We start from the raw sequence: 14,158 nt of genomic DNA on the forward strand, positions 1-14,158 counted from the left end.
ACAGCCACTCTTCTCGCTATTGGTCTCGTTAGGTCATAGAGAGGCATCACTATTAAACTGAGTTTCATAACCAGTTATTGTAAAATCTCCTTGTAGCTGCTCTAAAACACTGTTCAGTGTTTGTGCCATGTTTTCTTTCTCCCCACTGGGATAAACTGCTGTCTATTCTCAGCCAAACAGCTCTGGTTCAGACTTGGGTCAAACTGTCCTTTTAAATAATTCCTCACATTTCTTTATTCCTGCTCACAGCACCAGATTGCCAGGGCTTTACAATATCACAACAACTCATATAGCGTCACGCAAAATGTCCATCATTTAAAACAATGCTGCCACTACTTAGTAGAGTTTTTGTCTTTCGTTCTATTGGAGTGCATTGTTTTCCTCTTGTCCTGTTGTACAGTGGCCATGGTTCAAACGGACTGACTGGAGTATACACCCGTAATTAAATGATAAAAATAGCTTCATAGTTAAATAAAAAAGTAGCTGCTATGATGTTCTGTTTTAACCTGGAAGACAATGCGGCCAAGTGTAACACAAGGGACGCAAATTGGAGTGTGAAAACACACGTTGCTTTTGTTCTCCAAACCCCAACACATTCAGTTCAGTAGGATTTGGAATGTGCGACAGACTCGTCTATCACTGGCAGCAGCTAAAGTCATAGGGAGTAGTAATTTGCTAAAGTAAAGTGCTACTTTTTGGGGAGCATTTTCAGGCCTTTATCTTCACATGACAGATGAAGACGTGGAAGGGGAGAGCGAGGGGGAATGACATGCAGCAAAGGGCCGTAGGTTAGAATTAAACCTGCAGCTGCTGCGTCAAGGAATAAACCTCTATATACGTTTGCTTGCTCTACCAACAGAGCTAACCTGGCCACAAGTGCTAAGACCTGAGCCCAGAAACAGCCTGTGCCTGACTGGGACCTTCAGGTGCAGGGAATCACTTGACTGGTTTCAGCCTTATTGAAAGTTCAGATATTTACAGTCTATTGCAGATGTTCAAGTCAGAAGTGCTGTGTTTTTCCTTGATTCAGTATGATTGTTATTTTAAGAGTTGGTTATGTAATTGTTAAATCCATTGGTATGGTCTTGTAGGAGCTGAGTAAGTCACAGATGAATCAGTGGGGGTTGTCATGGATAAGCATCCTAAATATACATATGCAACATGCAAATGAAGAACAACAACATATTTTGTTTTCAGATTTGACTGAGCTCTGTTTCATTTCCAAAAAGGAGTTTTAACGTGAAAAAAAGTTAGGTTTTTGTTCCCCATGAGGCGGGACTTTACCAGAAGATTTAGACCTCTTTCAAAACTGTGTTGTTTAACTCGGTTATTACATGGTGGGGTAGTGATGAGGCCTTGATATCTTGTCTGCAGGGAGTAAAGAAGAAGAGTAAACAGCTTGATTTTATTGCACATTCAAGAGCTTTTGATGCATCTGTAACGCACCCCTGGCAAAGTGTAATTAAGAAGCCAAATAAAAAAGGATAAAGAAAGGATATGATTTCACCTCAAATTTTGGTTAAAAAAGCTTACCGTCTGTGGTAAACCACCACTCCACCACTGGCTACTGCGTAGAAAAAGGATCGAATGATGCCGTTGTTTGAGTGGAGAAGTTTCAGAGCTACCCAGGTTCTGGATTATTTTGTTTGATTGAGTCCAGATACCCAGCCCTAGTCTGTGGGTCACAGAGTCAGGGTGATGAATTACCTGAGGCCTAAATTGGGCATGTGAACATGGTAGTCTTAAGACTATCCAAAGAGTTGTATTGCTTTAAAATATAGCAAGGGGCTGCACACGTCTTGTTTAAATGAAATGTTTTTCTACCCGACATCGAAACCACCAGCTGAGTGAAAGGGCAATCATTCAGTTCTGTGATTGAACAATGATTGATGTTATGAGCAGTAAATTGTTCCACAGCATGCAACACATTTGAAAAATGCTCGTACACTTGCACACAGCACCCATTATAGTAGGTGGTGCATGAAATGAAGTTCCTAAAGTCAACGAGGGGACAGGACAAGTTTTTTGGCAGATGGGCAGCGTTGGTAAACGAGTTTTTCCCATCAAAGTCGCTTTAAAAGCAGGATACATTTCATTTGCACATGTTTTAACACCATGTCACGCTCTGCTTGCTATCAGATTTAATGTCTATAGTTTATTGGAGTTTGACTGATAAAACATAGCAGTGCCGTGCTAAACCTTGGCTCTGTAACTGAGATATAAAAATAAGAGGTTTATAAATCACTGCAAACCAATCAGAGCAAAGAAAACAGCAGCTTAAAATATTAAAATGACAAGGAATGTCACAGCTGGATTAGAATACTGAACATAAAAATGACAACTGAACAGGAAAAAAACACCGATAAGGCCAATGAAATGAGACAGGATACAACGAGTCAACATTAAAGAAGTGGAGCTGGAGCACATCAGGTGACAAGTTTCTCTCTCACTGCAGTTCTTCACCCCGGTGTTTCAAAGCTTGTTTGAAAACCGTCTATCAGAAACATTTGTTTACAACATTACAAGTCTCAACGTGATTGGAAATTATGCCCAGGTATAGGCCACACACTTCTGCTCTGTTATGTGCAGGGGCATGGATTAATGCAAATCACATGTGTTTGCTGCTTCTCGTGTGTGTAGTTATGAAACCCTTTATGTGGAAGTTGTGAGTCGGCATCGACGACGGCCTCGCTTCCCACAGTGATGGTTAAAAGCCACTGTACCAAATAACAGAAGAAGAGAGGCCGGCGCGAGGAGATTGATATACAGCGAGCGAGAGAGAGAAATGATGGTGACTTTTCACCAATAATAATAGGCTGCATCAAAATCATTATAGGCAATATTTCATCTGTACGTGTGTATGTGTGTGTTTGCTCCTAGATCACCAACATGGAGGATGATCCTAACTGGTACACAGCTGAGCTCCACAACAGAAAAGGCTTTGTGCCAAAAAACTACATCAACCTTCGGCCACATGCGTAAGTTCGCGCGCACACTCACACATGCGCGCACACACACACACACACACAGGCACAAACACGCACACACACACACACACACACGCACACACATACACACACACACTTACTCGCTCAAGCACATACATCTTTAACTCATCTGTAAAGCAGATAAATTCATTTCACACGTCCAGCATTGGGCTTTCTAAATAGCTTATCAGTGAGTGTGTGCCGCTCAGGGCATTCCTGCTCTGTTTTGGACATCTGCACCCTGGCATAAGGCAGCCCACCCAAAGGGACACACTCACTTATGTAATCCCACATGATACAGCCATGCATGTGTGTGTGTGTTTACAGTGAAGCGGCTGGTACACCATGTATCTCCATCAAATAGTCATACACCAGCTGGGTTCTTATTGCTGTGACAAACTCTAAGCTGGCAACGAAGCCACTGCAGCGGCTCGTACTCGTTAATGAACACTGCTGCACAGTCCAGTCGGAGCTGTCTAGTTAAGTTTGTGCACAGCGTAAGGAGATGTGCTGTCTGCAAGGGTTTTTCCTCCTCTACATTTTCTTCACCGAGCGAGAATTCTGACCCTTACGACCTCAACCAAGAGAGTCATCTAATGTGGCCTCCATGTTGGATGTGCTCTTTCCTCATTTGAGCCTTCAATCTCACTGCAGAGCACAAGCTCATGAAAGCAGAACGTCATTTATGTAAACCTTGCATCCAAACAAACTGCTCTACTAAGCAAGACTAATGAGCAAAAAAAGCAAAGAAAAAAAAAGCAATGAAAAATGGCACTATTACTTATGCTCCACAGCTGACAACTGAATTCTGGCATTTTGAGATTTGTTTTGAATGCAAATTTAGCAGCATATTTAAAAATAACTTCACAAATGTGCTAATTTTACTTTCTTTCCTCCTCAAATTCTCTTCTATTTTCTATCAGCATTGATCTGTACTGTTGTCTGCTTCTTTAGTCTCATCATTTCCACTGAAAATACAAACATAAAAGGTTGTCATATACAAGAATGAATCATTTAATGTGTGCGGAATTGTGTTGCAGCTGAACAGGCCCCAGAACAACACAATTCACATGCACAAAACAGTAAAATCAACTTTCTTTCTTTCTTACTTACTTACTTCCTGTTTTCTTTCTTGCTTCCAGCTGGTTTGCCGGTCGTATATCTCGCGGTGTGGCAGAAAGTCGACTCAAACACAGGGAGTGCGGGGCTTTTCTGGTCCGAGAGAGTGAGAGCGCCCCTGGAGAGTTCTCCATGTCTGTCAGGTAGGCGATAAAGGATCAGCAAGGGTCCATATTGTTGCACATTCATGCATTGTTGCATCCAATTTGACCTATGTATTCTTTTTTTTACTACATAGCATTTCAATTCTCCATGCATCCATGTTATAACTGCAACAGCCATTCTCCATAGGGATCATCAAAGCCATCCATCCCCTCTGATGCATTCTGATTTAATTAGCAGTTTTATGCAAACATGCTGTATGCACACACCTCTGCACATGCAGTAATGTTGTGCCTTGTTTGCTCGTTAATAAAATGTTGAGCGTGTGCAGAGGACGAGTGTTAAAGGATAAGGTGTGTTGAGGAGGGTAAGAGGATCTGCAACCCCTCTGGCCTTGTGTGAGCTAATCCTGTCTGGCACACCGCAGCATCTGGAGCTGCCGATGGGGCCAATCGGTTGTCTTGTCGGGAGGGATGGCGGTCAGGGATGCAGCTTGGGCTCAGTGTTGTGTTCTGGAGGCTAAGTCAGGAGTTAAGAGTAGGGCTGGGTACCGAAACCCGGTTCTACTATGGAATCGGTTCCTATGCAACTGGTAGTAATCGGACCGGATTAGAACACAAATCTTGGTTTCTCATTTTGGTTCCACTTAATGTGTCAAATGAAATATTTTCCCTCTGTTGCTCTGAAGCGGACGTAAGCATGTCAACGTTCATCTGTAGTCTACCGTTAGCTAGCTACCGAAAATATAGGCTACTTTTAAAATGTCATATTTTCCCTCCGCGCTCACCAAAATGTACGTAAAAGCATATTAACCATTCACTGCACGTGATCACTAGTAAACATATTACATTTCCTCTGCTAGGGTGTCATCAGCTAGCTCGCTTTTGGTGCATTTAAAATGCCTAAAGCGAAGTGGTCGAAAGTGTGGCTGTATTTCACAACCAAGGATTCCGACATCGCAAAATGCAACAAATGCTTCGTGCAAAGGGCAAACTGAATTTTTGGGGCATCCGGATAGCACAGCTGGTAGAGCAGGCGCCCATATATCAAGGTTTACTCCTCAGTGCAGTGGGCCTAGGTTCGACTCCGGCCAAAGGCCCTTTGCTGCATGTCATTCCCCCTCTCTCTCCCCTATCATGTCTTCAGCTGTCCTGTCAAATAAAGGCCTTCAAATGGCCCAAAACATAATCCGCCAAAAAGACTAAATTTGTGGATCGTTAGACTTAAATTTGTGGGTCGTTGTTGTGGCAATATCTTCTGGGTGGATTAAGGACCAGCCTTTGGACGTATTAAGGCAGGAAAGGGAAGCATTAGGGGAATCGAAAGGGAAAATTAGAAGGAAGGAAGGGGTGCTGTGTGTAAAGCAGGTCTGCCAAGAAAGGACAGGGAGCCGTTTGATGCTACTGTTTTTTTGGCTGTTTGTTGATGCCTCCCTGGCTGTTGTTGCTGGATGGTGTAGCAGCTTTAAAATTGGGTCAGGTGTGTGTGTGTGTGTGTGTGTGTGTGTGTGTTTGCGTGCTGACAGCTCCCCCGTCAGTGGAGACGTTCTGACGTTTGCCTCAGCTCGGTGGGGCTTTGACCTCTTAAGTTAGAAATCATGCAACACTGTGAATGAGGTGTAGGGTAAGGTTTGTAATGTGTTCATAATGAACATCTCAAGGTCAGTTTAACCTCCATTTATTATTACTTGGATCATTTGGTTGCGAGGAAAAGTTTTAATTGTCATTTTAAAGTCATGGAGAGGCGCCATGAATGCAACTTTATATCACTCAGTCCATCGTGGAAGTATTTAGTTTATGGTGTTAACGGTCTATGAGAAGGGATGTTAGGATTGGGTGTCACCATGACATGTCGTTGTGGACATAACTAATTATATTACAACAAAGTGATTTGTCATAAACAGTCCCATCCCCCACCCTCTCATTACCTCGTTTGTGTTCATTTGGTCTGGTGTTGCATTTGTTTTTAGTGCTTATTTACAGCAAATAAAATAAAATGTAATGCACCATCAGAAAGCTGTTAAAGGTCCCATGGCTTGAAAATGTGACTTTATGAGGTTTTTTTTAACGTTTACATGCGTTCCCCCCAGCCTGCCTATGGTGCCCCAGTGGCTAGAAATGGCGATAGGTGTAAACCGAGCCCTGGTTTTACTGCTCTGCCTTTGACAAAACTAAAGCTCAGATGGGCCAATCTGGAATCTTCCCTTTAATCTTCCCCCATGAGAGAGACATCACGGCTTTCAAACGAGCAAAGTGGCAGTTGGTCAAGGTTTTAGAAGCTCTATTTAGCCAAAGAATAGGATGATTTTCTGAAGCCAGCACTTAATCCTTCATTTAATCACCAAATTTGAAGATACATGTTTTTTTATTGGACAGCAATTGGATTTAATAAATCTTTTAATTTTCTATCTAATTATTTGTAGACCTCAATATCTTGAGTGTACAAGAATACATGCTGAGCTTGCAGAATGCAAACTTCCCTCAAGTTTCTAAAAATAATGAGGACTAAACCTCACAGTCATTCTGACTGAGGACCTTAGAGGTGATCAATCTTTTATTATTTATTCAATTGTTTAAGTACAGTTTCTGCTCAGGATATATTTTGAAAGTTGGGTATGAAAGAATATGTGGCTGGGGACTAGCTTCAGACTATGCCAGGGAAACTGTCCCACTAGGTTATTTAGTAGTTTATTTTTGGAAAGTGGAGCAAAGCGATGCCAACCTAGACATTTAGATAGACAGATAAGGAATCCATTTGGTTAGCCGGGCTTTCAGTTCACTTTGACTCAGCAGCAGATTCTCCCACAGGAGTTTTATCTTTTCTATAGTCTTCGACAATGCTCTAATACAGATGTAGTTTGAAAAAGAAAAAGAATTGTGTACAGAAAAAGAGCAGAGGTGCATCAGTTAAAAGGCAGTATGTTGTATTCCTGTTTTTTGTTGGTGGGGTATTTTTCTTACTCTCGCCCAGAAAGGGACATAACATAAGGGACTTTCACTTTTTCTCAAATGGAAAATCTCATTTCCTCGTTCACACTCACTATTCTCACAAATTCTCAACTGAATATAAGGACCGTTACAACTGTGCACTGTCTCTGTGAGTCATCAAAAGAAACTCTAGGATATCAGTAACTGAAGCAAAAGCAGACGGAGGGAAACGCACTTTGAGGGAAAGCAGAGGCACTCTTGGGCTTAGGCTACTTTAGTTGAAACAGTAGTCAAAATGTATGAGCAGACGTCACTTTCTTTTTGATTGCTGATTGTTCTGTCTCATGGTAGAGCTTAAGGTTGTTTCACCACAGCTCAGTCCCCTATGTGCTTTTGACACATTGTTTTGTGAACGGTATGGAGGTTGGCCCACGCACATATGCACGCACGCGTGCACGCGCACACACACACACACACACACACACACACACAGAGGACTTTTTTTTGTTTCTGCTTTTACGTTCTCATCTGGTTTGTCTGAACCAAATGTAATGTCTGTAAACAGGGTGGGAAATTAGCACCCGCAGTTAGCCTAGGGCGAGTACTTTTTTTAAAGTGGCGGGTGACTTTGCCTTGTATACCAGCAACAGTGGCGGATGGAGTGGTTTTGAGCGCTAGTCCGTGACACATATAGCTGAGCTGAGGTCTTTTTACCAGATTAGAGCAATGGCCCCTCCCAATGTCAATGCACATCCCTGCCATGCACTTACTGTCAAACCTACGCATTGTCAGAAAAGGCAAACAATTTGTTCTTTAGAGGAACAACTAAGCTTAAATTAGAAGCAAAAACCATGAGTCATCCAAGTCTCATATCAAGTGCACTGCCATACAGCTGGCAATGACGGGACCCAAGGTGCAGTATGGCAATAAAGGCAAAAGAAGTTTGGGTCAATATATTTCCTTAAACACAACTTGGATTTTGCATTGCATATTAAGCTTGAATTAGTGCACCATGTTGACGTGTGGAAACTTTGGTTTTTTGTTCTACACTAGAGCTGTTGTTTTGCCCATGTTAAATATTAGCCAATTAACAACACATTAAAGAGGATTATGACACATAAGAATGACAAAAAAATGTACTGTATTGACGTTTGCACTATTTAAAACAGGCATGGATACAACCACCTACATAATAATTCTTGCAGAGTTTCTCATGGCACGCCGAAGTCGCATCTGGAGGATGACCAGTTAATTAAAAAAACAGTTAAACTGCAACACCGGGGGTGTAGTGGGTGTCCTCCATGCCTTCGCGGTGACAAATTGTATTTTTTTTCCTCCTCAAAACTAGGTAATTGAGTACTGTAGTGGTTATGACCATATCAGTAACTATGTAACTACATGGAAACGGTAATAATAACGTTACTGCCAGCGGTAGCTCACGCTTGGAGCTGTTGCTTCGTCTGCCTGTTGCACCTCTCTGTGTGGTTCTTTCCAACTCTTGTGAAACGAGTTCTGTCTGTTCCGTCTGCATTCTTGGGTAAAAATAAATAAGGACGACCATCAAACTCAAAAGGCTGTGCTGTGTGTTGTATATCTGCCGAATTCTCCTAGTTACATTACTCCAAGCTTCTTCCCTTGTTAACAACTCCGCTCTTCCCTCTTCACACACGCAATCTGCACACTACTGTTTCGCTACCTTTTCCTGCTACAACTGAATTCCCAGGAGACAGCGCGAGGCAACAACTAGTCTTCAGTGACATTATTAGCTGTTAGCTGCTAGTGATGTGAAGTAAAGTGTGTTCAGCCAGGCTTTTGTGAAATCATTAAGCAGCAGTTCCGTGTGTATTTGTAGCTCATCCATTTTGTGTGTAAACGATCTGTTTTTGGTAGTGATGAGCTGAAAATACACATGGAACTGCTGCTTTTTGATTTTTCCAAAAGCCTGTCTCAACACAGTCATTAGCAGCTAACAGCTACCAGCTAGCAGCTAACCATGTAAGCTACCCACCAGCAAACTCGAGACGAGGTAGGTTTATTAAAACAATGTCTGAGTTGAAAAACGCATCTTGATTTTATGTACGCCCTGTTCATGTTGTTCACGGTGTTGCCTGCACCGATTCAGGTCGTTTTTTTTTCAATTGAAAGTACTCGCATATTTATAGCAACCAAGATTAACAAAAACATTGTCCGGAATTCTCCTTTAAGTTCTGTGTATTAACTCTTATTATTCAGGGAGTTTAATGGAGGTGCCTTTCCCTAACATTCCTACAACTACTCCATAGTGTGATGACTCTAATACCACTAGCTCCACACTAAAGCAAGCACATTTGAAAATGTCAACTTAGAGTCAACATTTCCGACCGCAGTAAAAATCTTCCCATAGACACCCAGAAGTGTCTGCTGCTGGGAAAACGCAAAAAGGAGCTTTGTTGTTTGCATTGCCGTGTGTCTATTGCTGTAGCATTTCAATGCTTCCAGCTGATGGCTCATGCAACAAAGTGCTGAATCGGGCCACCCATTTAGCTTCCTTGTCATTAGTCATAATTTGTCTCTTATCAGGTTAATTTCTCCAAAGAGGAACCAAGAGGTGGATCTGTTTTGGGACTTATGCTCCTCCAAGCCACTGAAGTTGGCAATATTCCTATTTCCACTGGAGAGTCACATGGAAAGATTATCATCACCGATCTTTTTAATCTAACTCTCAGATAGGGTGCTGGAGGGTTTTGAAATATCCCCAATAATGACATATTTGCCAAGATATGCAGTAACCATAGAAAAACTACTATTTCTATTTTGGTATTTTGTATTGTTTTATCTCTTCTATCAGTTTTAGAACCCAAAGAAAAGTGCTTTTTCTCAATTGTCCTGTGAGGCTTTCACAGCTTAAACCACATCTCAATGACACCAATAGAATATCACAGTTTAGTGACCAAAACACAATTGAGGTAATTGAGAGAGACTGAGACATAAATACGTCAAGAAATAGAGAGAAGAGAGGAGAATATAAAGAGAGATGAACAGAGACAGGGAAAGAACAATCAGTGACTGCAGATAAAATAGACAAAAGAAAGAAGAGCTTATGGCAGGTGACTGCATGATAACACTTTTTTTCTTCTGTTTTCTCCTATTCACAGTGTATCTGAAATGACATCAACCTAGTCCTATAAAAAGAAATATTGTTTTTATTCAATCTTCTCACAATTATTCTTTACTTACTCTATCCTTTGCTTTTAATTTCTGTCTCTTCGCTGGATCTAGTGACAAATTGGTGTATAAAACATTTTGTAAATACCCAATAAACGAAACATAATCCTATGTCATAAAATCATAAATGCATGATTTAATTTAGCCTTCAAGGGTCTTCATAAAACAGACTTTTATTTGAGTCTACTTACTATGGTTAATGCTACCAACTTAATGGAATAGTACAACATTTAAGGAAAGACAGTCGTAACTTTAAGAAACTATGTGATTTGCATACAATAGAAACAACTGGACTATAGTTTAAAATATAAATGTGAAATACACTTATTTACTTTCTCTACTGAGTTACATGAACCAATTGATACCAATGTCATGTCTGTACGCTAAATACAAAGCTACAGTCAGAGGCAGGTTAACTTAGCCCAAAGACTGGAAATGGGAAAACAACTAACAACAACTAACTCTTGGCAAGAAAGTGAAAAACCATAATTCTCAAAATTTCACTCTATTACTTTCAAAATTTACCATATATAACCACCTACAAAATATGTAAAGTCTTTTTTACAGGGTTTGCATGATAACAAATATAATACATTAGAATGTCAAATCGTTAACTGTATCAGCTTGTTTGGCTAGTGGGCTTATGAACTTAGAAAGTCAGCTTGGCAAGATAAGTAAATGTTCATTTAGTACGGTACTACTGCAAAAGTGCTTTGAGTCTTACTTTTTTTTTAAAGTAATTTACCTCTGTAGCTTAAAGTCTAGCTCAAGGGTTCGTTAGCCTAACGTTACTTAGCTAGAAAAGCTGTTTCTCTGTTAGGATTGAACTAAACCAATTATATTATTTATTTTCTTAAAGCATCTCTCAGAACTACTACTCAAATCTATTTGAATTACAGAAATTGCTTTATTGCCAGCTGCTAATATCGGCTCCGCCTCCCGTAACGTATCTCATCCAATGGGGGAAGCTTTTTTTCTGAACCCAGTCATTTCAGTTTGTCCTTGATTTTCAGTCTTACACGAACAACGTCATAGCATTGATTAACAGTATAAGAATGAATATGATACAAGTTATCTTTTCAAAAGCAAAAAAGTCATGTCTGCTTTGGTATGTATAATCAGTCTTTGTTTAGATAGGTGGTTGTTTTATTTATGATGATAGCTGACTTGAGAAGAGACTCTGTCTCCCTCTCTTTGGCCAATTTGATTTTCGTCTGAAAGGATCCTTATTGGACTGTCAAGACACTTTGAGTAAATTGCCTCCACCAAGAATCTTTTATCACGTTTCCCCTCATTTGCTCCATCTCAGCAACCTCACACACACTTCATCCCTCACTCCTCATCCATCAATCGAAACAGGTGAAGGCATTTATCAATGCAGCAGGAGGAGTTGAACCTCTCACTCACTGACACGCTTGGTTGACACACTTTTACAAATCACACACAAGCAAACACACACACACACACACACACACACACACACACACATCAACAGACACAAACACATGTAAATTCTGATAATCTGTGATTTGCAGCAAACACATGGGCTGACTGAAACACAATGAGAAACGCAGTCTGATAACTCATTGACATGACCATCAGTTACTGACTCACACACAGACACACACACACACACACACACACACACACACACACACACACACGCAAACACACACACACACATCAACAGACACAAACACGTAAATTCTGATAATCTGTGATTTGCAGCATTAACATGGGCTGACTGAAACACATTGAGAAACGCACTCTGATAACTCATTGACATGACCATCAGTTACTGACTAACACACACACACACACACACACACACACACACACACACACACAGTGTTGTTTAGGATACTTTCAAAACGTATTCCGTTACAGAATACAGAATACATGCCCAAAAATGTAATTTGTAACATGTTCTGGTGGTTTTCTTCTGTTCCAACCAGCTGAATCTGTACATGGACAAGCAGATAGATTTCTGTATTTGTAAAGCTGAACTGCATAGCCTACTAAAAAAATCTAACCACAGTCTTGCTAACATGAGCGTTAATGTTAGCTAGCATGTCAAATGGGGCAGTCAGTCTTTCAGCGGCTCTGGGGCAGGTAAATCAGCACATAGGAGAATGTAAAGCACGTCAACTAAGCAGTTACCTACCTGCTACTATAAAAACAAACTTTAAGATGCTTCAGGTTGGAGGTGGAGTAATTTAGACGCTGAAAGGAGGTTAACTGCGGGCGAACAGAGGTTGAACTGCACAGTTGTATTTCGTGCTGTTTGAATTTCCAAGATAGAAATGCATTCCTGCCCTGGCTCTGTGGCTCCATCTCTACAACTATCAGTTATCACGCAAAAAGATAATTTTCCTTTTTCAAATTGAGGCTTCTGGGAAATGCATGGAGTTGCCTTAATTTATTTAGATAGTGTATAAACTCGTGACACTGAGAAGCATCGTCATGTAATCCATTGATTTCAACGATGAAACTGTTTTCTAAATACTAACTATTTAAATTGTAACTGTAACAGAATACAGTTACAGTTGCTCATAATTTGTATTCTGAATACTCCCCAACACTGCACACGCACACACACATGAACGTGCACATGCAGGCATGCACATAGACACACACACACGCATGCACGCACACACACAGTTACACATTGACAGCTGGAGGTGTCAGTGGTGCAGTGTGAAGAATTCAAGACATCTGCAGTGGTTTAGGAACTGAACAGCAGATTAGAGAAGGGGGTTGGCAGGAAGAGAGACAGAGCGAGAACAGGGAAGTGAAACTAGATTGATGGGGACAAATTCGAGAGAAAGGTGGACAGAGGACTTTCAAGCATCTTGAGTTGTACTGGCGCAGACAGAGTAAACTTGTATAAGTTACCTTTTCCTCATCTACTGTATATGTTTCTCTGTGTGTTCTATCTCTACATCTAATTTAATCTTTCTCATTCTCTCTTAATCTCTATCTCACCCGTATCCTTTTAGTTGGAAGAAGAAAATAATCTCTATCGCTGTGGGCCTTAATTACACTGGATCAGGGAGATAAGCGGTGTAAATGTGTGCGTGTGTTTGTGTGTTTGAGTGTGTGTGGGTGTGTGTGTGTGTGTTTGTGTATGTGTGTGTGTGTAAGAGAGGGTTTGTAATCAAGTTGAGACAGATGCGGTCTGTGTTATATGACCACTGGTTTTCTGATGTCTCAGTGTAATAATGAATAAAAACGCCTACATGGCATCACCTAAAAACAATATAGCTGCAACATTACGTCTGTTTTAGCTTCTCCGCATTCTCCTTACTCTTTAAAGTGTTTTTCACTTTTGAAAGCAAGTGCTGGTAATTGTTCATATAAATTAGAGTTTGTGTTCTCCACTATGTTTTTGTTGCCGCTACTCAGTGATCACAATATGTCATATCATGTATGAAGCCGAGATAGTTTGTCTTTGCAGGCTTGTTGTTTGGATTTGGACCTTTGGTCTCTCTGTAGTTTGGCAAATCTGCGATGCAGCAGTAATGTTGTGGATGGCTAGAAGAAACTGTAAAGTGCTCTGTGATAACATCCAGGGGATCAACAAAACACATCAATCACACAAAATCACACAAAATTCACTATCAATATAGTATCATAAAATGATCTCATAGATTTTACAGACAAAAGAAATTTTCTTCCTACTTCTCCAAACCATAGGAAGATATATGTTTTTAATTATATAGAGAGCTGAAGTCACGCCCTACTTCCAGTCCACGGGACCTCTCTTTCAAAACAAATATGAAAAGGAGTCAATGAGAGACAATAATTATATGTTGTTCC

General features: G+C 40.7%; 1 protein-coding gene across 1 annotated transcript in view; it reads left to right on the top strand.

The window, feature by feature from the left end:
• grapa (GRB2 related adaptor protein a) overlaps positions 1 to 14,158 on the top strand; it is a 32,571-nt gene that overhangs the window by 1,841 nt on the left and 16,572 nt on the right. The window contains exons 2-3 of the mRNA XM_034893273.1: positions 2,881 to 2,978; positions 4,130 to 4,249. Coding sequence (XP_034749164.1) covers positions 2,881 to 2,978; positions 4,130 to 4,249 — 218 coding nt within the window. The remainder of the gene's footprint in view (positions 1 to 2,880; positions 2,979 to 4,129; positions 4,250 to 14,158) is intronic.

The sequence above is a fragment of the Etheostoma cragini genome, chromosome 15 (genome assembly GCF_013103735.1).
Source record: "Etheostoma cragini isolate CJK2018 chromosome 15, CSU_Ecrag_1.0, whole genome shotgun sequence".
In the NCBI taxonomy this organism is placed as follows: domain Eukaryota; kingdom Metazoa; phylum Chordata; class Actinopteri; order Perciformes; family Percidae; genus Etheostoma; species Etheostoma cragini.